Raw genomic sequence first — 26,565 nt, forward strand, 5'->3', positions numbered from 1 at the left:
CAGCACGACATAATGAGTTTGGAATTCCAATTTAAGGTGTTCATATGTACCCAGATGTATGATGGGAGTAGGCAGACCACTCACTAGGACTCCACTGAGAATTGTCAGCTTATATCCACCACAAGTCAGTGGGGGGAGAGACTTCACAAGTCATTCATCGTGCTTCCTAATAGGACCCTGGGGAGCCAAGCATCACCATAGTTGACTATACTGTTCTGCTTATTACTATGCTGATTGTAGAAGAAAACACTTGCCCCATTTCTGTCACACATATGTGTGTTTTAACCCCTAGACAACACCACTAACAAAGTATCTTCACTATAAATCATAGCTGTCAGTCGGTTCTACTCTAACCGTCCCATGCTTGTAACAATGGCTCTAAATGAACCACTCACCTTGCAATTGCAGTTTCGGGATGACTTTTTTAACAGCCTAAGAGACATTGTTCAGGGCCACAGTAGGATTTAAAAAAAAAAAAAATAGTAAAAGGAAAGGGTTACGTCTTGGCTGATTGCCCATTCTGTGTACCATGCCATCCGCCTTAGCCCACAAAGCACAAGCATTCCCAGCCATGTTCTATGTTGGAAAGTTGCTTGACCATTCTAAAATGTTTTCTCGATTATACATGTAGAGTTTGTATGACTTGGGAGCAGGGAAGGTTCGGAAAACAGAAACACCTCTAGAAAGAAAGGGAGAAAGAAAGAAAAAGAAAGGGGGGTGGAGGAAGGGAGGGAGAGAGGGAGAAAGGGAAGGGGGGAGGCAGGAAGGGGAGAGAGAGAGGGAAGAAAGAGAAGAAGGAAGGCAGGAAGAAAGAAATCAAAAGGAGGGAAGGAAGGAAGGAAGAAATCAGACGGTATCTTTGTATGTTGAATTGCAAGTTAGAGAGGAGTAACGTGGGAGGTTTGTTCTATTTTCCTCCCTGGAGTTCCAGGACACAGGTAAGTTCGTCACTGAAAGCTGCTCGTTGTTGCAATGCTGAAAAAGAGCGGTCTCAGTCACTGGAAGTCGGTCTTCCCTTCGAGAACCAACCCTGCTAAGTCAGTTCCGTTAATAGTGTGACTTCTTGTTCTGCATTTACATGTACTCTCCACTTGCTTTTGCTTTGTCGAGTTTCTTTTAGAGTCCACGTTTTCTTGTTCTCGAGATTTCTAACCATTAGGAACACAAGAAAGAGACTTCATTCTCAACGGGCAGTGCAGGTTCATTTCTGGCCCAGCTTACCTGACAATGCACAGTATGTCAGTCACCCCATTCATCCACTCAGAAACACAACTACCCTCGTACTTTCTATGTGAAGCAGGCATGAAAAAGGTTTGCTAAGTTTAGGGTACCTGTGGAGTATTCAGGGAGCACAGGACAGAGACAGCTTAGCTAGCCCAGAGCAATCAGGGAAGGCTTCCAGGTGAAAGGGACGTTTAAAAGGCAGAAAGGAGAAAAGAGAGGAGCAAACATTCCAGTCTATACCAAAGTCTAGAATTCAGAGAGAGCTGAATTAATTTAATTAAGCCTAATTAACTTTCAAAATCTGAAAAAACACACTCTTTCTCAAATAGTTTCTTACTTATCCTATTTTGCATCTGGCCTGTTTTAAAAAGAAAAGAAATGTGATAAAACAGTGGGGGTTAAAAGTAAGGGAATCTGGGGTGCGTGGGTGGCTCAGTCAGTTCAGTGGCTGCCTTTGGCTCAGGTCATGATCCCAGGGTCCTAGGATCGAGGCCCGTATCCAGCTCCCTACTCAGTGGAAAGCCTGCTTCTCCCTTTTCCTCTGCCTGCCCCTCTGCCTACTTGTGCTCTCTCTGTATACATCTCTCTGTCAAATAAATTAATAAAATCTTAAAAAAAAAAAAAAAAGTAAGGGAATTTACATTCCCACCTCTCTGTTACTCTCTTAGGACAAGAAAGCATCTGCTGGCTTCATTGTACAGACATGTAGTGATACTGCATACTGGGTGTAGGTAGCACTATCTTGGGTGAATTTTCTGGAAAAAAAATGCTGAGAGCCTATTTTCTGGACGAACACCCAGAGAAAACTTTCAGTCGCTCATCAGGGAGGTTGGATGGTAAATTTTAATTTTAGTTGTGGGAATGGTCGGGTTGCAAGGACCCGTCAGTATTTTCAAGGAGCTGCTCCAGAAGCTGGTGGCGATGCTGTAGTTGGAGTCAGTGACACGGCGGGAGTATGAATCCCTGAGGCTTCCTGGCATGCTGAGTAACAAAGTCACTTGGGAAAGGTCCAAAGCAGAACCGCCTTTACCAAGTTCTGGGCTGTGGGGGTTAGTGCCAGAGACATAGATGCAAGGGTAACACAGAGCACACCACCATTTGTAATCCCGTATCTTCTAATTTCCAAGAGCCTTAAAAGCTGTAGGAAATCTCACAAATTCGTTATCTCTGCATTCAAATTCTGGAGGCCTGTCATCTTGTTTTATGGTAGCTGAACATTTTTTTTTTTTTTAATTTTGAAACATACAAAATGAAAACACACCTTACATGGATTAAAGACAGTCTTGAATTCCTTAGAATTTAAATCTAAAATGTATTCTAAAACAGATCTGCAATTCACAATTCAGGGCTGGGAAATGAAAAGAGAGGAAGAAAACCAGAAAGAAGGAAAATCTCTAGAGACTTACCCAGACCTGTGCTTTTAATCCTTTTTTAGCAAGTCAAATAAAGGGAGGCACAAAAGGCTTTAAAATATACATAAAATGTATGTTTTTAAACACGGAAAATATAATCTACTTTGTACCAACAACTAAGTAGATTTGGGACTGGGAAGTAGTTCTTTATTAAATGAGAAGAGTGGTCTTTAATTCCACAAGGGCAAAAGGCCAGAATTGTACCTACAGATGCAAAGGTCACATTCTAGATACACGTCTTTCTCTCAAAAGACAGAAACTGCATGTCTGACCCTATTATCTTACTGACTGGGACGCCTGTGTGGCTCCATGGGCATTTGCCTTTAGCTCAGGTCACGATCCCAGTGTCCTGGGACAGAGCAGGGCTTCCTGCTCGGCGGGGAGCCTGCTTCTCTCCCTGCCACTCCCCCTGCTTGTACTCTCTCTGTGTCAAATAAATAAATAAATCCTTAAACAAAAAAAAACAAAAAACAAAAAACACAACTTACGGACAGCTGATTTAAATAAATTTACTTCTGGAGTTTTTCTAATTTTTTTTTTAAGTTTTTCTAATCTTGTATGTATTTTAAGGTGGAGTGGCCCAGGGAAACCCCTTTATTAAAGTTAGACCCTTGGGCATTCTCTAACATTTTGATTCATTAATTATTAAAAATTAAATTTCTCAGGCTAAATAAGAAACACGTAGGATTTGAGAAAGCTGACTTTCTGTAAGAGACTTACTGGAGCCCTCTCTTTATGGTGGGAGTGCTCGGCAAATCTACACTTTCTGGAGCAACTCACATCACCACTGAGCAGATCCCACAGTCGTTAAAGACACATCACACACCCCCTCTTACTCGACAGTGCAATTATATCAAGCCTGTAGTCTGAAGACCTCATAAGCCCATATAATACATTTTTTATTGCGTTGTCAGTTCCTGTTGTTAAGACTATGTTCCTTGGCCTTACCTATCTTAGCTTCTGTTTGGTTTTGCTCTATGACACCAGCCAACTGAAAAAGCGAGGAAAAAAAGTTTCAGCCTCCTTGTAAGGATGTCAGCCCAAAGCCAAATATTATTTTCTTTTCCCCAGAGTTAGAGTGTTTTTAAAATGCATTGTTTTGTTTTTATAAATACTTTTCTATTCATTATGGAAGAATTTGAAAAGATGTGAAACTATAGAGAAGAAAATAAAGATCGTATATAATCTCTCTCCTCAGAGATAACATAAACAAATGTTTCATCTGGAGGTTTGAGCTTAAAATACTTGAGTTAAAACACCTAAGCCTTTATGTTTTTTTTGCCCTTTCTGAGGATGGGTGTGTTTCTGTGACTTGCCCAAGCTTACAGCTCAGGCAGGCCCAGGAGCAGCCCTCTGGCCCCAGATCAGGGCTGTCTCCACAGTGACAGACACACTCGCAGCTCTCCCCAATCCCAGTCAAACCAGACTCTTCCTATCAGAGGTTTCCCTTGTGTCCCTTCCAGGATTTCCAGTGAGAGGTCCTCCTTTCAGATGTGGGAGTGCCTACATCCTCTCTCTAAATTGGTGTGTTTATATTTCCCCCTTCATAAGTTGGTCTCTTTTGAATGAAATGAGCATTAAAAACATTTTTTTTCCTGATGCCTTTTACTGTAGAAGACTTGGTTTCTAGGGGATTGGTCCATAAATTCATGAGAATAAACAGTGAGTCTCAAATATTTTTTAAAAGACTTTATTTATTTATCTGAGAGAGAGCACAAGCAGGAGAAGGGGCAGAGGGCAAAGCAGACTTCGCTCTGAGCAGGGAGCCCAATGTGGAACTTGATCCCTGGACGGGTCATTCCTGGGATCAGGAGCTGAAGGGAAAGCAGACGCATAACCGACTGAGCCACCCAAGTGTCCCTGTGAGTTTCAAATATTTTATTCACATTACACAATAAGAAATTATGTCAGAATTAATTTTGGTTTGGGCTTATTCTCTCATTCAACAAGAAGTTATCACCACATTCCCAGAGTGACAAATATTTGACTAAATCATTCATGGCTCCAGCTCATTCCTAAAAAGCATCAAACATGTGAAGTTCATTTTAGGTCAACTGTTAAGAGGGAAAAAAGCCCCTAGAAGTATTTGGAAGTGTAAGATTCCTTTCATGACCTAAAGTTAGCTAAAGGAAGCCAACATCCTTTCTCAAATATTGATGACACACTAAGACTTCTTGGTTTCCCCCAGCCAGTTTGAAATAATTCTCTGAGTAGTTAAGATAATAGTCCACCTATGAACTAACTAAGAAAATAAAAATCAGGGCACCTGACTGGCTCTGTCCACAAAGTATGTGACTCTTGATCTCAGGGTCCTGAGCTCAAGACCCATGCAGGGCATAGAGCTTACTTTTAAAAAACAAACGAACAGCAACAATAAAAAAAATAAATACTAAAACTAAAACTAAACAAAGCAGGAATAGCCTTAAGGTTAAGGTTTAGACCTATTTCTCTGCTTTGGCTTTTCCCCTGTGAACTACACCCAGAATGGTTACTGATTCTCAGAGAACATTTTTCCAGAGGTATTCGGAATTAGGGTTCATACAACATGAATATAGTAAGTGGAGAAAATAAAAAACTCTAACAACCTAAACAGAAGTCACAGCCATATCTTTTTCTATGTCAAAAAACAATAATAATAATGCTTGTAAGTAGACGTTGCTATTGCCTAAAGCCTCTGAATGGAGAAACCTGCGAGAAAGAAATTAATAACTTTCTAAGCTTGAAAGAGGCTTTGAAAATTGAATTAATAAATGCCCTGCTTTTAAACCACTATAATAATAAGGGTTTTGTTTTTAAAAACTGTGACAAAAATAAATAAATAAAGTCAGAGCACATAAAACATAAATTCCCATTAAAGAACCTTATAAATGTTATGTTTCAGGTCTTCATCATCAGTGAAGGAGGAAGAGGCAACATGTCGAATCTTCCTCATTTCCTTTATTAAGTTTCTTAAGGATTTTTACCCCGTACCTCTCTCACTTGTTCCAGGCAACTGGAGGGTAAAAACTCCCATTGAATTTGGACCTTCCCTCTCTTCTGTACATACAGTCCTACTAGATCTCCCAGAAGCGGGGGAGTGGGGGAGAAACAGTGCAATTAATCATCTTAAGTCCTCAAACTAACATGTCATTTTCAAAACCTAAGGCACATCCGATGACCAGATTTATACAAAGAGTTGTGCCATATGCAATGGAAGGCAGAGTATTCCCTTGTTCAGATGGCAGTGGCAGATTAGAACGTGGTTCATTCATGTTCATGTAAACATGGAACAAGAAAAACCACACAAATGATATAAACCCCAAAGTTCTGTACATCCTCCCCAGGGCTGGGAGTAAATACTTAGAAGCAGGGACTTTAAGATAAGACGCGAAAAGTCAAGAGTCAGAGTACTGAGAATCAATGCTTCTTTTTATGGACTTGTTGGACCCTCATCTCCTCTACCACATAGAACTCAAACAAGGCAAAATGACAAAATTGTTCAGAAATATAGACTTGAACATTCCCTCGGACAATAAAAGATTTTCCAAACTGTAAACCCTATAGAGTTTCCAGGGACACATCTCTCTCACTTTCATATCACTCACTTCAGTTTTTGAGCAGAGAGAGAGAGAGAGAGAGAGAGAGAGAGAATGAATCACACCACATCATGGAAGATGAGAGGTAAGAAGTCTTCTGGTCTCTGAACAATAAAACAAGCTTGGGTTTCTATTTCTAAGGTTTTAGTTTTAATTAGTTGAGAGGATATTCTCTTTTTTATTCCTTTTTTTTTTAAATGTTTTCTTTTTTTTTAGAGAGGGAGAGATGGGGTATAGGGCAGAGGGAGAGGGAGAGACTCTTAAGCATGTCCTACACCCAGTGCAGAACCCAATTTAGGATTCAATCTCACAACCCTGAGATCATGACCTGAGCTGAAATCAAGAGTCAAACACTTAACCAACTGAGACACCCAGGCAACCCCTCTGCAGAGCATATTCTTAAGTGAAGCTCAACCACCCAGAAAATTTTCTACCTGACCAAACTTGGGGACTGATGAAAGGACTTCTTCAACCCATTTGACTCTCCAAATGTTTGATTTCCCAGCAAAAATTTTGCCTTTCCACTAGGGCATGAGCTTCCAAAAGAAGAATAGAATCTTCCTCTACCTAGAATCCTAGCTAGGATAGATGTTGAGATACTAAATGATTCCATCAGCCTTTTTGTTCATTCCTTCATCCACTCATCTGTGCATGGGCATTCATTTCACAAATATGTGGGACACCTACTCTGTGCTAGAGAAATAGTGAGCTGAGACTACACTAGTGAAGATGGAAGACATGCTCTGTGCCAACTGAGAGGCTGAATGCTGCAGGTTTGCCTGACATGGCTGGATATATAGAATCTGAAAGTTAAAAGTCAAAGACAGATTAGCATAAATGTGTCATAACACTTGCCCTTTCTGGTATTAAATTCTCTCCCCCATTGCCTCTTTGTACTCCGTCAGGAGAAACCAAAGTCTAAGCATATGGCAATAATGCTTCTAGAGAATTCGAGAACTTTCTCTGTACTAAACTCCCCCAAAGTTTTATTCACTGCTATGGTAGATTTATTTTTATTCTTTGGACCCATACTGCCATGCTTACTTGTTAAATGTATTTGCTTAAGCATATGTTTTTTATACTTTTATACCTAAGACGTATAAAAATAATAGGTTTCAAGTGTATTCTAATGAGTGTTTCCAGGAGATCCCTATAGAAATCATATCCTTGGCAAGTCAGTTTTACTCCAGAATTTGGTATCACCTTAGCACTACAAAAGGAAGAATAATTCTCAGTTTTTTAAGGACAACAATTTTTTTTTTCTTTTCTGTCAGAATAGGAAAGACTCCTTTTGGAAATGTAACATTTCTTGCTGGCTGGGACTGGAAAAAAAAGTTTTTATTTTCCCCACTATTGCCACCTGGTGGACAAAGGCAATTCCTTTAGACAGCACATAGAAACATGTCTTTGTATTACCACAAGATGGCAGCACACAACCAAGTTTTCAAAATGCCAGCCAGGCTCAAAACATTCAGGGTTTTGCTTCTCCAAACAGAATGGTCTATTCCAACAGAAGAGGAGGAATAAAAAATAATAGTACAAAATAAGCACTCTGTTTTGTTTCCCTAAAGATAAATGAAATTCCAAGTCTAACGATCACTAATCAGTGTTTCAATCAAAGAGAATGAAATCTTGCCATTTTCAACGACATGGATGAACTAGAGCGTATTATGCTAAGTGTAGTCAGTCAGAGAAGGACGACGATCATGATTTCACTCATATGTGGACATTAAGAAACAAAATTGATGAACATAGGAGAAGGGAAGGAAAAATAAAATAAGATAAAAACAGAGAGGGAGCAAACCGTAAGAGAATCTTAATTGTAGAGAACAGAGAGTTGGTAGAGGAGAGGGGCGTGGGGGATGGGCTAGATAGGTGATGGGTATTAAAGCACACACCAGTTAGGATGAGCACTGGGTGTGGTACATAGGTAGGTGATGAATCCATGGTTCTGCTCCTGAAACCCCAGGGCTGCACTGTATGTTAACTAACCTGAAGAAAAAAAAAAAAAAAAAAAAAAAAAAAAACATTAGTATTTCCCAAACCGGTTTATTTATTGCAATAGGGAGGGCACCTAAAATCTGACTCGTAACCTCGTTTGCTTTTAAAGGTATGCATATTTTTTTTTTTTTAAAGATTTTACTTATTTATCGGGGGTGGGGGGAGCGAGCACAGGCAGACAGAGTGGCAGGCAGAGGCAGAGGGAGAAGCAGGCTCCCAGGAGCCCGATGTGGGACCCTATCCCAGGACGCTGGGATCATGATCTGAGCCGAAGGCAGCTGCTTAACCAACTGAGCCACCCAGGCGTCCCGGTATGCATATTTTTTTATCTGGTTCTTGTGCTATTTTTTTCATAGAATATAATATTTGGGCAATGTTTTAAAATCCTTCTTTTAATGAACTTTTTTAAATTCATTAGTAGGGGAGTTTCTATTCTCTAAGAGAAATATTTAGACATGTAGACTCTTAATCCAAGCCTGCATCACTGACTGGTTAACCCAGGCTTATTGCTGGTTTTCCCCTTTACCTGGTCAGTCGGCTTCCCTATCATTTGGGTGTGCTAGCATCTCTTAATGTTTCATTCATCCTTAGTGCTACAGTAGATTTTTTTTTCATTATTATTATTCTTTGGATCGCACTTCCATAGCTTATGTGTTAAGATATATTTTTTTCTTTTCCACCAAACTTTCACTGAAAGTCCTCTGTAGAGGGGATTTTAACCCAAATCTGATGATAATGACTCGTGCATTGAGCACTTACTGTGTATCTAGCAGCATTCGAAGTACTGATGTAATGATAATTAGTTTATCTAACCAGTACCACAAATTTATCAGGAGTGTGTTGATTACATGTATTTCACAGATAATGAAGCTGAGGCAAAGAGAAGTTAAGTGGTATTTTCTAGCTTAAGCAGGTCTTCCTGCCTGCACAGGTTCCTGAACACTTGCTTGGAATTATTCCCATGAGACCTGTGGATCAGGGATGGAGCAAGGCAAACCAAGTATTCTTGACATGAAGATGGTCCCATTAGGGATCTAAGCCTTTTCGGGTGAAAAAGCAATCATTCCATGACCTGGTAGCCTCCTTACAAATTCCAAAGAACGATAAATTGAAAGGCTTGACCAAAGAAAGAAGGTCAGTTGCCTTTTGCACAAGAGTAGAGTCAAACTGTCCCCAGCTGATACTGAATCATTGTAATATCCCATTGAGAACCCTGGAGTTATACAGGCTATAGTTACCTAGCCTTGCTTTAATAAAAACACCAGAGGGGCATTGTAGGATAGTGGACAGCGTTCTAGTTGGAGAAGTGAGAGCCCTAAATTTCAGTCTCAGCTTTACTCTGTGTGACCCTGGGTAACTGATCATGCTAAGCTAAGTACATTCTCTACAGTGCCTTTTCAACAATTTTTAAGGCAACATATTTATTTCAAAGAAAAGTAGTCAGAGTCGGTATCATGAAAGTAGCTGTGTGTTTAATATACAATTGAAACATCAGTAGTCACATGATCAGCATAGTCAATAGGTAGAGTTGTTTGATAAACAAAACAGTGTTTTATATCCTGATGGAATCTGGCTTCCCTTCTGGGGTAAGAATGACATTGGTTTCTGGCTTCTGCTAGGAGAGAAGCAGAATTATCACTGCATCCTTCTGTATGGGCTTCCACACAGAAGACTTCAGTACTTGTGCAAAGAACAGACTAACTCTTCAAAGACAGACGGACAGGTGCCGGTGGCTTTGAGCATCTTCAGAAGTGCCTCTAGAGGACCACCAGCAAGCATCGTACAAAAGAGCATTCACACTGGGATCCCCCCATCCCACACTGGACTAGTTTAGGCAGACTGTCCTGACTTGTACCTACAGCTCGCTGTTAGAAGCAGCCTGGCTGCTGAATTGTCACCAAACATTTTCAAACGTCAGACTCTAGGAGAATTGTGCCCTCTTATAGCCATCATAAGAATAGCAGAAAATGGCACGCTATTGGAGGGCTTCTTCTTGTGACCTCCTTTGGAGAGACAAATGGAAAATCTGTGAAGGAAATAGACTGCACCGAACCTCAGAAATTTTGCAGACCTGATTCTGAAGGTCTGAGCCCTTCGTGCTGCATCAGATTATAAGTAAGCTACGCAGGCTCTCTGTTGTTTTAACCGTCTCAGGCTCTGTTGGGAGGATGCGTGGCCTGTATTTATTTTTCTCATATTTCAGAGATTCTAAATCTTCTCTGTCCCATTGTGCATTCAGAGTGCCTTTGTGCATTGGCTGTACTACAAGGCAGAACAGGAGTAGAGACAGCACTTGCTTCCTTGGAACTCATAGTCCAGTAGCGAAGACAAACATTAATCAAAACCTCAGACAAAGGAACTTAAAATTAAAACTGAGATGAGTGTCATGAAAGAGAGCAGAGCTTATAATAAAGGGACTTCATTTTACTAAGGAGACTGAGAAAGTCTTCCCTGACTTTCTGAAGGAGGAGTGGGGTTACTAGTAATGATAACATTGGGCCATCGGCCCTACAACAACCACAAAAAACATGATCCCAAGGAGAATGAAGGAAATTTTGTGGGCTGGGATGCAGAGATGATACACACTGATGAGGCTGGAGAGATGAGGTAATAGGATCTGGGTCCTTATCCTGGAAGACACAAGAAAGCATTGGACAAGTTTCAGTCTGGAAAATGAGGTAACCAGATATCCAATTCAAAAAGCTCTCTTTAGCTACAGAGTTCAGTACTCTGAAAATTTTACTTTACTTCCTGAGTAAAAGTGTGTTACTAGGGGGTGCGAAGTCATGTCCTGATCACGGAAAAGGCAATCCATATCCCACAGCCATGGTTTGGGTTCCTATATCTAACTAACCATCCACTTAGTCCTGAAAGTCAAAGTGGTATCCTATGGAAAGTTTCCACATTTACTTCTAAAGATATAACAGTATTGTTGTTTAGTTGATAAAGTCACTCAAAAGGGAATTCAGGTATTTGACCAGTATGAGTTCTTCCAACCCTGAGATTTATACATTTAACAAGTATTTACTGAACACATACTGCATGTCAGACTCTAATCCAGGCACAAGAATACAATGGTTGAGCAGACAGACACCTTTGCTGCCCTCATGGAACATATATATTAATGGAGGAGATAAACTTTAACCAAGCAAATAAGTAAATTCATAAAATGATACATGTAGTGATAAATGCTAAGACTATTAATAAATCAGGGTAAAGGAATAGAAAGTGACCTGGGGGGTGTGCCTGGGGTGGCTCAGTGGGTTAAGCCTCTGCCTTCAGCTCAGGTCATGATCTCAGGGTCCTGGGACCGAGCCCCACATCGGGCTCTCTGCTCAGCAGGGAGCCTGCTTCCTCCTCTCTCCCTCTCTGCCTACTTGTGATCTCTGTCTCTCAAATAAATAAATAAAATCTTTAAAAAAAAAGAAAGAAAAAGTGATGCTACCACTTTGATAAGGTGATGAGAGAAGTCCTTCCTAGGTTGGTATCCTTGCAGTAGAAATCTAAATGAAGGGACTGTGCGGGCCATGCAGAGATCTGAGGGAGAAACATTGCAAGCACATAAAGCAACAGGTGCACCACTTATAAAGCTGGAAAGGATTTAATGTATTAGGAGAAAAGCAAGGTCACCTGGCTTGAGTGGAGTAAACCAGGAGCAAAAATGGCAGGAGAGGGTTGGAGGCCAGACACATTCCATCATTTCATTAAATTGCAGTCAAGTGTACTTCTACATGGCATTCTCGGTGTCCTTGTACTTGTCTATACACATAACATATAAGATCAAGTGTTTGTAGTTGGAAATTATTTTTGCCACCTCCAACTGCACAACATTTGTTCCAACAAAACAATCTCTCTCCGTGTGCCTTTCTTTCATTCTCTACCAGTACTTGTTCCTATTAGAATGTTCTTTCCACCTTTTGTCCTATTCTCCTTTCAGTGGAGAGTACCAGATTACTTTTGTGCGTATTCTCAATTGATAAAAAAAAATTTATCTGTTTTTTCTTTTGCTAAATGTTTCTTTTTTAGAAATTGGCACCACCGTGCACTTCAAGCAAAAAGGTATGGTTCTTATTTCTGATTACCTACTGTATGTTAAAATTAAGATTTCTTAGCCATATATTAGAGTCTTATACACTTGAGTTTATTTCATCTCAATAATTTGTGGTAATAATTTCCACAACATATGTGCCACTATGTTTCCCGGGCTGTGAACTTTCTCAGTCACAAAAAGCCCTGATCCAACCCATGACTCTATATCATTTTTGACAGCTATTCATTTTTAAATCTCCGGAACTGAACAAGTTATTCCTCCCTCCCACTTTCCATATCCCAAGCGGCCATGGTTAATTCTTGCGGAGCTGCACTTTTGACAGTGTTTGCTGCCCAGTGACCAGGCTCTCATCAGAGACAGAAAGCCTACTTGATGTTCTTAGTTGGCTATTAAAGTAGATATATTGCTAAAAGGAGTAAGAGTAGCATCTCCTAAAATGAAACACTTGAACAGTTAATATTCTCCCTGTCTCAGTGTTCTCCCAGGTCTTCCTATAACCTCCCCTTTTTATGGTACACCCAGCCGCTGGGGTCTCCCAGAAATAGCACCACATGCCTCCATCAGCCTTGTGTGACCCAGTAATCACCCACATCTCCTTACAAAGACAATGCAATCAGGTGAAAGCTTCATGAACTGGAACCTTCGCTGCAAACAATTACCAATTCTGAAGTGCCCTCTTTACAAGTCCAGCAGAAATCCTTAACAGTGTCTGTCCCCAGACTAAAGCTACAGAGGAACCTTCATGGCCAGACAGCAGCCTCCTTAAGTCCTCATGGCCACTCACTTGGATTGGTCTTATATGAAGATGTTTTCTTCTGTTGGCCTCAAAGGGGATGAGACAACCAAGGTCATTCTCAATTGTGAAAACTTTTCTTGTGGGACTTACACCCTACCAGTGACCAGCAGCCACAGAAATTTGGACACTTTGTTGCTTACTCCCTGGAAAGGGTCAGCGCCTTGTTTATGGCCCACTCTAGGAAGTCTTCACAGAGGGTTGCAGAGATGAAGCCATCAGAAATACATACATTGAACCAAGATCATTTGGGGCAAGAAGGTATAAACTCGTGTCTCTTTCATCCCTCCTTTCCCCAATGCCATGAGTATCAATTACATGTGAATTTTAAGTGGCTAGTATTAGTGGAACATATGATACCTTAGGGTTTTGGAGAAATAGGGCATAGGGTTTTATTTCAAAGACCACCAAGATAAATTCCTAGTGTCACCCAAAGGAATTCTATGTATTGACCTAAAATTTCAAAATTTTGTATGCCAAAATATTTAATGTTGCTTTGATGGGGAAGATGTGATGGACTTTACCGTGAGAATAATTAGGCTTATCCAAGACTTACTTTATACAGAGGAGAGATAATAAATAAAGAATTATGTAGGAGTTGGTTTGTGAACATTGGGGAGGTTATGTGTTAGGGTGAGTGCTATGAAGTATGTAAGCCTGACGATTCACAGACCTGTACCCCTGGGGACTTAATACATTATATGTTAATTTTAAAATAAATAAATAAATAAATAATGGAGGGGGAGTGCAATTCAGCCTTGCCAATAAAAAAAAAAAAGCATTATGTAGGAGGAGCCCAAATTTAACTCTAGACACATTGCTTAAATTAAATATCAATATATTCCCTCGTCTGTGCTCCAGCCTGGAGAATATAGACTTTAATCCCCAATTCCTTCTCGCCAGAGGAAGCTGTACTAGCTGAACACAGAGAGCAGGTGGCGCCAAAGTCAACCTTATCAGACTTCCCTTTAAACATGGCTTCCCAGGACGGGGAAGCACTTCAGCGGGCACATCTAGGTATTCTAAGAGAGATTTTAGGAGATTGTTTTTCTTCTTTGCTTAGCAATTATTTTGTATTTGATTTTTTGTTTTATTTTCACTCACTCTGTCAGCCCTTAATAATTGTAAGAAGAATTCAAACTTAAACTCATCGGTCTTTCTTCTTCTCTTGTGTGGCTCAACTAACTACAAAAATAAAATTATTATTGGCCTTGATTCCTTACAAGCTGAAAGGAATGCCTGACGATCGCTGAAGCCGTGACAAATGTTGTGTTGTTGTTGTTGTTGTTTAAGAAAGATTATTATGAAAAAATCTAGTCAAAAATCCAGGTAAAAAGCCCTAAGTACTCAGGAGAAGCAACAGAAGTGCATTGGCTAGATTTGAATGAGTCACAAAGTGTCTCCAAGTGCATGCTCTCTAAAGCAGGTGTTGGAAAATCACCTTACACTTTCTTTGAGATTTTACTGAAAGACAACCAATTCGAGCATCCTGCATCGAATTTGTGTAGAGACTTGCTGAAAATTCTCATATCCCGCAATTTCAGGATGCTTTATCAAAAACCTTGTCCGTAATCACAGATTCCCTTGTAAAAGCATTGTGGTAGCAAAGTGCAGTCCAGCATTCCCCTTGATACAGAACCTCACTTGTCATCCTGTCCTGAGGTTGAGAACCTTGACCTGGTGTGTTGACTCAAAATTCTCAATCTTGCTACAGCTGAATTTTGCCCCTTCGGGTCAAACTTTAAATGCCTTGACCCAATTCACAAAGGCATTGCCTCTGATTCAGAAGTATTTCATGTCTTTCTATAATCCAGCCTTCTGTAGTTAATAGCAGTGATGATGATACTACCATTTATTGAATGTTTACTAGATACCACACATGTAAGTGTGCACACACACACATAAACACATATAGAATATGGCTAAATATGATATGATTTTTGTCTGTTGTATGAATTGTGGTTCTATTTGCCTATCTATTCTTAAGGCTAATTTATGTTTACAGACTCTTGCTTTCATTATATCTGTCAGTATATAAAAGCACTTGCTGAGCCTGGCCATCTGGTGTGGGAAATAAGATTTATCATTTGCATTTCCACAAATAAGCAGAAATTTCATAACTATGAGCTAAAACGTAATTAATGATTTTGCTGATTATTCTTCCCTGAAATAGCCATTAACTGAAGTAGTCTCCTATGCAGTCATATATATCTATAATTGCATACACACTTGTGATGATTCTCCAACTATCATTCATTTATCCTTGCATTTTTTCAAGCTATTTATTTACTCTCAAAACCAATTATGAAAAGAGCAAGTCATATAAGCACATCAAATAGCTATATGAGAGCACTTAATAAATAATAATTGATAGAAGTGAAGATACTCTTAACAGATCTATGAGATGCATTTCAAATATATAATAATAGTTCTACTAAGGATAAAATTAAGATTATTAGCACAGTACTGGGATTCCCTGTACATATCATAGACCAGCATGTGAAAGTAACAGTTAATTCTCAATTATGTCTATTAAAAGACCAATAATATGTGTGTATGGTATGTCAATGCATATATCATATATATGAGTATGCATACATATATCTACTTCTCTTTGTATCTGCAAATATATGTGTGCACATACATTAGCAAAAATGTTAAATGTGAATATGTGTATGTATATATACACACACATATATATATATGGTATTTTTCAATGACGGAATTTCTGCTTTCTCAAATATTTATTGTCCTTCACATAAAAGACTAGGGTTTTTAGACTTTTAGACTTCCCCAGGTACCACTCAACTCCAAGATGTCTGAGAGATAATCTAACCTATCCCAGCACTAAAAAATGAGATTAAGGATATAGGCAAAATTAGACTCTTTGTAAAACCCTTCTATTTCACACTTTTTTGCTTGGTCCTGTGTGTGTGTAGTCTTTTTTCTGTTTTGGAAGCTGTTCTGACCCACTAATCTAAATGAGTGCCATGTAAAGCATTTAGAGGAATTAAAATGATAGGGAAATGTATTACCATCGGCCAGAAGCCCTGGGGAGTTGCCACTGATGGAACTTAAACGCCCCAAAGGCCAAAAAGGATGGTGGTGAAGGGTGTGGAGGGTGGGCTACGAAAGGCGTGGAGCTGAGACTTTGAACACCTGTATACTATTGCTTGGTCACCAGTTCCCATAGGTGCTTTACGCAGGATACATGATCTTCTTGAACCTAAATTCTTCACAAAAAGCATGAACCCGAAGGCAGCAGAAGTTTCCTTTATTAATACAATCCTGTAGCCATTCAGAAACTTAAAGAATTGGCCGATTGGATATTCGAATTGTTTACTCTATATCTCCGTAGCTTTCCAGATAATAAAGCTCATTTTTTACCATAACTATACTGTTCAAAGTTTGTATATATTCATATTTTTAGAGCAAGTAATATTTTTAATATTCTCAAGGAGACATTCTAGTAAAACATATTCTATTGAAAATTGTTTTCAAAGGTAATGGATGCCTCCACGTTGTGTTTTGTTTGTTATGGCTCTTGTTTTAAAAACACCCCAAATTCATTTGCTGAACATGTGTAACTTGTTACACATTAACTCCTTCACTGTGTAACTTCACTGTGTAGTGGTGACAGGCAAAGACTGGAACCAGCTGCCTGGGTCAAAACCCCAGCTCCTCTGTGCACTAGCTGTGTAAGTGTGTGCAATGCCTCTTACTAGCTCAGTGTAAAAAAGGGTTCATTATAATACCTGTCTCATAGCATGTCTTACATGCGTAAATCATATGCTTACATGCGTAAATTATCTGTAACAGTACCTTATAGTAAGTGCTGTGTAAGTATTGGTTTTATTTAGTTATTGTTGCCATTATTTACATAAAACACAGATTAGGAGGACATTCTTGAATTCAGCATTTTCCCTGTTATTTGACCTTTGATCTGATATGTTTGTAGACACTTTTGGAAACATTCGCCTGTCAGAGGACCATCGTAGGTTTAATCACTCATGCACGTGTACACACACACACACACACACACACTAGCAGATTAATTCACACATTGATCTGCATATATGTGCAAAACTGCGAAGTGACCCTTAATTAGTCACATTTATTTCTTTTTTGAGCATCATTGTCTAAGCGTTCAGTTTTAAATCTAAAAATCTTTGTTGTGAAAAACACAAACATTTTCTTCTTGTAATAGATCTATATGAACAGAAGTTTACAGAAGGAGAAAATAGAGCAAAAAAAGCAGAGGAGACAAGCTCTTGGGGCCTACATTTTCTGCCCCAATTATCTCCTTTCTGTCAACACACAAGTGCCTTCTCCGCTTTCCTCCCCATTCGAGTCTCCCCCTTAGATCCACACCCACACACCCCAAATCGTGTCTGCTTTGGGAAAACTGAGGTGGCGGTGGGAAACACAGAGGCTGCCACTCCAGGGTGAATTCTGGGCAGGTTTAAGTCTGAGTTCTGCTTCTGGTTTGGACCTGCCCCTTAAACTCTCTAGGTTTGGTTGTCTTTGTTGTTGGTCCTGCTGCCTTGGCTTTTGATCCTTAAAGGGTCACATGAAGAGTTTGGATCAGATGATCCCCTGCTGTCTCTTAAGACTCTACAAGGAGTGGGCTTATTTTCCTACCTCACGGCTACGGTGCATTCAGCCATAGTGTTCCTTGGAAACAATTCCCCTTCCCATTAACAAATAAATAATTACCACTTCCCCCTGAGGAATGAGAGGTTCAGATTGGTCCCATGTTTTATTGATGGAGATACTGGAATGAATCAGCTGGAAGAGCCCATGTCTTGGGGCTGAAGGACCCTCACCGATGTTTGGCACCTTAACGGGGGCCGGCGTCACAGTGCCATTCAGAGCAGAGAGTGCGAAAGGAGGTTGGGTGAAGAGGACTCCGGTGCACCAGCAGGTGACACATGAGTGATAGCTTTCCCCAGCAAGAGCATTTCCTATTCAGAAGTGTTCAACCACTGATACCCCCTGAGATACTTACCACTCAAGGAGAAGGATTTAGGAAAGATGGGGAGCCCTTCTTGGGCTGTACATAGCGCACTGACCTCAAGGTGCTGGTACGTGGCACATTCTCACCTCCAATCCTGTGAGCTGTCACCTGTGACGTAGAGGGAGTCTGGATGTAATTATTCTCTTTTCTGTCTCTTTTGCCTTGCAGGGCCTGGGTCGGTGAGAGGAATAAACGGATCCATCAGTCTGGCCGTACCACTGTGGCTGCTGGCAGCGTCTCTGCTCTGCCTTCTCAGCAAATGTTAATAGAATAAAAATTTAAAAATAATTTAAAAAAACACACAAAAATGCGTCACACAGGATACAGAGAGAGAGAGAGAGAGCAAGATGGGGGGAGACTGTTTATTTTACAACTTTGTGTGTTTTTAAATGAAGGGGGAAATAAGAAAACAAAGAAGAAAATACACTTAAAACCATTTTAAAGTCCATCAATAAAAACTAAACTATATAAGTCAGGGTGGGAAAAGTTCTGCAAGGATACATGTATAGCGAAGCAAATGTATACTATATAAAGACTACATCATGCTAAGAACACCCGGATGTTGTAAAAATAAGACCAGTGAAGAAGTATCAGATGGATATTAACCCCCCACACACACTTTATCCTTCCTTCATTCTTTTTCATCTGTGGGGAAAGAAAAAAATAAGGTCTTGCCTTTGGTGTTTATATTTCCATCAACTTTTTATTTTGTTCATTTCATTTGAGCTGACTCATAGCCATGTCAGACTATCAGTGGAATTCACGCTGGAATCCCGTGTTGAGCCTTTTACCTGGCTTTCCTGCCTCCACTATCTTTCCAACTGTTAAGACCATCTCTTGCCCTTCCAGTGTGTTCTATCTCCCCCACATCCAACTCAGAGACTCCCTTTCACCCGTCTTCCCCCCTGGCTGCTGCTTCTCTTCACCCCCTACTACACCCTCCAGCACTAGTCATGCCGCAAATGCTAGGAAGTACCATTTTAATTTTCTCCACTGTGCGCGCGTGCTCAAGTCTCTCGCTCTCACGTGGGTGTACATGTGTGTGAGCGTGTGTGTGTCTCTCTCTAAAGCATGCCAAGGGAATGGTCCATGTGTACATAGACTCATTGTGCTGTAGATACTGTCCCGCATTGTAACTGTGAGATGCGGCTGTGACAAGTTGCTGGGGGACATGGTGGGGAAGGAGGCATGGAGCAGGGCTCCTCACCCTCCCCCATGGCTGTCACATGACATTAGTGTGTATCAACACCAAGCTGTGCCCCTTCTAAGGGCAGAACCTCATATTCCTCCTAGTCCAATCATCAGAACCCAGTCAAGAGTCACTCAGAATATCACTGTAAATGAAAGTGCCTACTATTGATGGGGTGAGCAAACAGTAGAAAGAATCAGTGACGTCAACGAGGTGACCTAGGAGAGATTTCTGATTTCACTCTTGTTTCCTGAGTCTGAGGAATTCATGTATTTCCTGGCTTTTTGCAGGCTCGCTGCAGGAGTGAGTAGCATGTGTTGAGTAAATCCCAAGAACCAGGAAGGTCTCCAAGTGTTAACTCCTCATGAAAGGATGATGAGCCACATGGAGATCCAAAGCAGCCCTGTAATGCCCCTTCCCTGATCTTCAAATAACACTGCATTTGGCCCATGGATTCCCTTGAGCAGAGATTGTTTCCTATTTCAGATTAAACCTAGGGAGAGTGAGCAAGGCAGGAAAAATAGACAGATGCACAGGTCCCTACTCATCTTGTAGAGATGTTGGCAGAGCTCTAGACAAAGCATTGACCATAACAAGAAGGAATTCATTCCTTGTGCTCCTTTGCAGATATTTGTCCTGGTGTTATAAGCTAATACTTTATTTGGTGGCCTGCACGATCTCCTTTTTGCTCCACTGGTAATGTTTGTAGCACCATTATTGTAGTGGTCCGTCATTATCCTAGGCCAGGCCGCTGGAGTATATTCCACCTTCCCTGCTCACTTTTGGCTTCTGATTCCTGAAAAAGATACTGTGGGGGATACGATGTCTAAGTTTACATTGACAAGAGTCATCTGAAATGGGAGCTAGTTTCTTCATCAAAAGAACTGGGAAACTTGTAATAATTTAGGTAGAAGTTGTATGCATACCACAAAGCTTGGTATTGCTGCAACACCAGGATTTTCTTAGGAAAGGTCTTGCAGAGAGAGCTGGCTCTCTGTCTGTAGATATCTTTGTCAGGAAAAATAACCATTGCTTTCACTTAAACTATAGGAGGTATTGGAAGTGGTTTGTTTTCTGAAAAGACAGAGGATTATTATTGAGGTCATAATTAAATGTATTTCAGAAGAGCCAAATATGGTACCTCCTCTAGTTTCGGAACCTGAAAAATAGTTGTCACCGAATATAAAACAGGAAACTTCCTAACTGCAAATAGAAAAAGGAAGGAAGAGAGAAAGGAAGAGAGGAAGCGAGGGAAAAAGAGGAAAAGAGGGAAGGAAGGAAGGATGGAAGGAAGGACCTGAAATTTCCGATTGGATTTATTAATTGAAGGCTCTTTGCAATGAACCTTGTCTTTGAAGGTAATGATCTCTTTGATAAGCAACATTTTAAATCTGTTCTAGGGGATTCTATTGTTCATTTTGGAAAGCTTATCACCAGCCTTCTTTTATGATTTTGCAGCTTAAACATGAAACAGAAGGGCAAATTGGGCTTGGGGATGGATAAGAGTGTTTGTGGCAGATCCTCGCATAGTACAGAAATTCTTATCCCAGAAAATAGCTTCTAACATATAGGGAAGGTGAGCCATATTCCTATCCAGCATCAGTGTATTGACAATCGGGGTTTCGCTAACATTTTGGTCTTAGTACAGGAATAAAAGTTTATCATCATGGATGATAAGTGTTCCCCACATATTGAAGAGCCAGTCACATCCTTAGGTGGAAGCTTTAGAGGAATGCATGTGAAATTAAAGATATATAAGAAAAGAAAAGTAGCAGGAGTTAATTTGGTTTAGTATCAGTTTCAGGAACAGATCCTTGTGGCATGTGACATATCTTAATCATACACCTACATTTCGTATTGTCTCCACCCTATCATAACGACAAGGTCTTGATTTTATGGAAGGAGATTCTCCACTGAAAGGAATGTCTGCCTTGTCAGCACCATTTGTTCTCTGAGTTTTAATATACTGGACCATATATTAAACATAATTAAACATACATTGAATATTGTGGTGTTTGCATATATCTCTGACAGGATCTGGGGATTTTAAAAAAACTGTCCTGGCTCCTGTTTCAGAGCATTGGCCCCAGAAATCTCCTAGGTTTGAGAACATCTCTAAGCAATGTGAAGAATGGAGGAGAACATAATTTGGAGAAAGGTCAGGAAAAAGGTAGCAGCCAGAGGACTGACACCAAGAAATTGAGTCTGAACATGGGACTTCTTGGAATTTAGTTGATCGTATTGCTCTAAATCCCTTCAAGAATCTTTTCCATTGGTAATCAAAACCTGAAACCCTGCATTGAAAAGAACCAACTGGTTGGAAATAATACCCTGAGAGGAGTGAAATTCATCAGTTAATCTGAATGGCTAACATATTTAATGTCCTCTGTATGTAAAAGCGAAACTCCACCATTCATAAAACTAAATCCTTAGAACCGACCTTCAGTTAATGAAAACAGAAATGACTTGACCAAGGGCACTTCCTGAAGAATGAGAACTATCCTAGGTTTTACAACTGCAGAATTACATCTTCTGTGCAATTGTTCATCAGAAGGTGCTGCCTTGTTGGAGGAACAGCCTTACTTGTTTTGAGACATAAAATCCCTCTGCCCTAAAACAACTAAGGCTTAGGGGGAAATTGTATCTTCTGTTGGGGAAGAATTGTCCTATTGACCTTTGCCTTCTCTTCCAAGTCAGACAGACTTCTCCCTTGCCATGGGCATTTTTTTTACGACATATTCAGTCAACTGGGGCTATTCATAGAGACCTTGTAAAAGTACTCGTGATTTTCATGTTCTTGGAGAGAGAAACACAAATCTGTTTCTCCTCCAAAAATGGACTTACCTCCTTTGCACACAAAAACTAAACTCCTCAGCATGAAATTATTTCTGAGTTATTACCTACCGAGTTGTTAGCTTCTTAATTACTCCAGAGTCACAGTTTCCATCCCCAGGTTGGTTGTGGTTTGACTGTTTCTATTGGCTTGTCTCCCGGAATCTCTCCTTTTGTTTTTTGAATTATTTGTGGAAAAATAATATATATGTGTATGTATTTTTTTTAATCTTATCTTTACAGATGCTATATTTACAATATTGTATGTATTATAAGACAAATCTAGAATAATGGTTTAAACTTAAAAGGAAGAAAAGTACTGGATTTGGTTAAAAAAAAAGAGCTATGCTTCATTTGGAAAGATACGGAGCCCCGTTTTTTCTATTTCATAATTACTTGTTTAAGAGGAATTTTTTGTGGACCAAGTTCCATGGGATTAACCATGGCCTTATTTTTCTCTCCATCTTCATAAGTTTTTAGCCTGAATTTATTCTTGGTTACCAGTAACTATCATTTTTTTAAAAGAATATAAGTGCAGTGCTATATCTAACCTATAAAAACTATTAACATTTTGGAGACAAATGTTAAAAGTACCACAAAAATGATGAGATAGGACCCTAAATTAAGAAACTCAAATTCAGTTCAGGAAGCCTTCTTCTTTTTTACGTACTTAAAATATTTCTCTTCCAAAGACTACATTTGCCCCAGTGATGTAAATTTTCCATCATGGTTGGCATAATATCTGTAAACATCTCACTAAATGCAAAATGGAGTTTACATTTATGTGCATACTAGTGGAAGAGAAGTAAACTATTCTCATTTGCATGTAGCTATGTTGTCAAAGGCGGCCAACTGAAATTTAAGAGAGAATTTGTTTTCACCCAGCAATGTACATCACTTTCCTCTTGGCAAGGAAGCTGGTGTTAACGTTAGGTTTAGGTTTAACATTTACACCAGCGCAAATGTTTATGGATATTATGGAAAACTTATTTTAAAATCTTGATTTCCTTTCAGTGCATTTACATACTGTGTGCTGATTAATAAATTAGGCACCAATCATGTGTAAATCAATGTAAATCACTAGTTTATGTACATAATATAAACTATGTAAACTTCATTTTTCATGCAGTGCCCCGGTTCAGCTAAATCTATGAATCTTAACGAAAAAAAGTCAAATACAAATAAATAAAAACTAAAACATTTTATAGGTCAGAATGGGAAGAAGTATTACTAATGCCCCGAACAAGAAGGTTGCCTCAACAAGAGGAAGCAGACCCACAGGAACTATTAAAGCTTGACATCCTGCTCAAGTCACAGGGACATACATGGGTCCTTAGTTCCTGAGTGACCTAAGTGGATTTTCTCCCAACTGTTGCCACAGTTGTCTCATCTGACCCCAAAGCAAGGGAAATGAGGAAGGCATTTCAAGGGCTCATGTGTCTGTTAGCATCAACTCCCAGTGTCTTCTTGTTACTTCTTACCCACCATCTAGGATGGCTTATTTAAATAGATCCAAGGAAGTCGCCTATAGCCCGGTGAGCAAAATATTACTCAGTTTTTATTTTCCATCAGACAAAGACATTGGGAAAGCTTCTTTGTCATCTTGATTCGAAGAAATTATAGGATGTAAGAAATACGTTATATCCTTGAGAAATATCTTGCCAAGTTACCCTAGGAAATGGATACTTTTACTTAAGCTGATAGACCTATATTTCTACATATCTATCCTGAATATTGCAAATGAGGACAAAATTACTTTAATTGGGAGTATCTCTGTCAGGCACGTTCTCTTGGAGTCTTTTTGAAGGGTCTGATGTGTTTAAGAGAGTGACATATATGTATTTTCTATAATCTGAACAGCCACAAAGAGCTATCAAAGAGATGACTTTGGAAATCACAGGGACTTCCTATATGGACGTTACAGAAATAAATTTAGGTCAGATTAACACTTCACTTAAAGTCCTCCCGTCCACCCAAGATAAATGGCAACTTTAAGGTAAAGCAGAAAGTCAAGAGAATTGGATTCTGGCTAGGGTCTGGCCACAAATAAGCTATGTGATCTAAAGCAAACCATCCTGAGACCTGATTTTCTCATCCTGAAAGTAAGGAATTTGGATCACTTCTCTAGGACCTCTGTGATCTCTAAACTCTGGTTCTGAATAAGAATTCCATGCTCATGTAGCCTGTGGCCAGCTGCTTGTCACCCTCCAGTTGGCCTCGATACCACCTTCGTTTCTTGGAACCATCATCCCATCATCTCCATTTCAGAAGCCAAAACTTTTAGAATACAGGGTCCCTGGACTGGTTCTAAAATTCTCTTCTGACCAAAACTTCTTAGCAATGTAGAGAAGGGACACATTCAGATGACACGGAAGGCTTTGAAATAGTTGGCGTTGTTTCCTTACAATAAAAAATCTAACTTGTTGAACTGTATTCTAATAACCTTTCATAGGAAGGAAAGTAGCCAGATTGAGTATAATGCATGTGGTGCATATGAAAGGAAACATCAGGGGTGTTTTTTGTTTTTGTTTTTGTTTTCCTCCTCCTGGGCCAAGTGCCCCATTTTAGTCAACCTGTGTCCTTGAAAACTCTGCCTGTGATGATGGGACCAGACACGTGGGACCAGGCAATTTCAAAAGGCTGTTCTGTGAGAAATAGGCAAGACAATACATTTTATTTTGTAAGGAACGTCTCATGGCATGAGTTTCCCTAAACTTCACTGACTGCTGTGAAGGCTGTGAAGTCAAAAGAGTGAACAGAGAGAACAATTTCCATTTTCAAAAAGTACGGGTCAATATTATTTAAAGAAGACAGGTTAAAAAGAGGACAAAAACACATTTCAGGAGGTGACAGAGTCAGATACAGTAAGAGTTGTTGTGAAGGCCAAGATCAAACATCAAGTTCAGTTCTCTGAGAAGAAGTTACGCAGAAATGATGCTTCTCAGGCAGTTAATGAAGAATTATTCTCTTGTGCTTTGTTCTGAATGGACAGAGCACAGGCCCACTTTTTTGAACCCATCAAAGTGTAGCCCCACACTATTCCTGGAGCTTTTCATTCACTGCCTCAGAGAACAGAATCTGAGTTTCGTCATGTATGGAAGATCAGGGATTATCCATAACTTCCCAGCATTAGTATCACTTGATGTAGATAAGGATGTGGGATCCACTTAGAGCGCTTACAGAGCTCTCTTTTAGTGGGAGAATGACCTGCCCATAGGACAAGTCCCCATTTTCATGGATAGTTCAGAGGTGTCTCTGAGTAGTGCTCCTGGATCTACTCCTATAGCTACATTACATTGTCCTCTGCACAAGCCTTCTCTATGTAAAGCCAGGCACAGAGTAAAAATCTGCTTCTTGCAAATGGAGAAAATACATGGAACTACTAGCTTCATGGCATGTGGCCGTAATTCTAAGCTATCTGTGGCCTTTTTCGGACCCATTTCCCTAAGTCTTCGCTCTTCACCAGAGAATGTAAATGGTTCATTCCATTGATTATGGCCACATCCTGCTCCCTAAGTATTCGCTGGGATTGGGGGAAGGTTAAAGGGGAAAAGATGCAGGGGGAGAAAAGTATGGGACAAAACCTCTGTCTTCTTTCCCCCCACCCTGCCTCACCTCTGCCTTCTCACTGCTCTACTGAAGGGTGTATAAATCCTGCTCTTGGTTAGAATTCTCCTTATTAACAGTGTTATATACATATAAATATATATATATATAAATATATTCCTTTTTTTTTCAGCCCTGTAGACATAAACAGAACTTTTCCTTGATGATACAAACACATGGCCATTTTTTGTTTGGGTTTTTTGTTGTTCAAAGTTTATTTTTGTTTATTGGATGAATTTTTTTTTTCCCTGGATACTAGCTCTGTGATGGAAAATAAAAAGCGCAATGTGTGTTTAAAAAAAAAAATTAAAATTAAAAGAAGCTTTTTTCTTTTCTTTTAAAATGTATTTAAATTCTGTTTCTCTCTTCTGTTACTTTACGCGTATGAATGCTCTGCTCTTCTGTGAACTTAAAACAAAATGAAATAAACGTGAAAAGGAGATGTGTCTTCATTGACCTGAGTCAGTGATCTTGTGGTTGACTGTACTGCCTCTTAGAGGTTTTCATGAATAAGACAGGAAACGAAGCCAATGATGAAAATAATGTGAGGAAGGGATGGACAAAGTACCAAAGAATCACTTGAAGGTTCTATCCGTATCTCTCCTATTACAGAAATAATGTTGTATTTACAATCATTGTCTTCATCTAAGCAAAGAGGTTCTCTGCAAGTTTTTCTTTTTCTCCCTTAAGTAATCAAAAGAAAGAGCATTAATTACTATTGGGAAGCTACAGATAAAGCATTAAGAAGTTCCAGATTGCTAGATTTGAGTGAAACATTAGGACATGATCCCAAAAAAACATTAGGGGGTATACTCTTTCTTTAAAGTCTCCATAGTAGGAGTATCTTTAACAATTAATATTTTTC

The 26,565-nt window shown here is 39.7% G+C and overlaps 1 protein-coding gene across 3 annotated transcripts in view; it reads left to right on the forward strand.

Moving 5' to 3' along the window:
- LSAMP (limbic system associated membrane protein) overlaps positions 1 to 26,152 on the forward strand; it is a 660,813-nt gene extending 634,661 nt beyond the window's left edge. For 2 of the 3 annotated variants that reach the window (XM_059164017.1, XM_059164018.1), the window contains one exon: positions 18,242 to 26,152. In XM_059164017.1, coding sequence (XP_059020000.1) covers positions 18,242 to 18,339 — 98 coding nt within the window. In that variant the 3' untranslated portion in view covers positions 18,340 to 26,152. Of the gene's footprint in view, positions 1 to 12,238; positions 12,272 to 18,241 lie in introns of all 3 variants that reach the window. The other variant, XM_059164016.1, reaches the window with a different exon arrangement.
- The last annotated feature ends 413 nt before the right edge of the window (positions 26,153 to 26,565 follow it).

This window comes from Mustela lutreola, chromosome 2 (genome assembly GCF_030435805.1).
Source record: "Mustela lutreola isolate mMusLut2 chromosome 2, mMusLut2.pri, whole genome shotgun sequence".
Lineage (NCBI taxonomy): Eukaryota > Metazoa > Chordata > Mammalia > Carnivora > Mustelidae > Mustela > Mustela lutreola.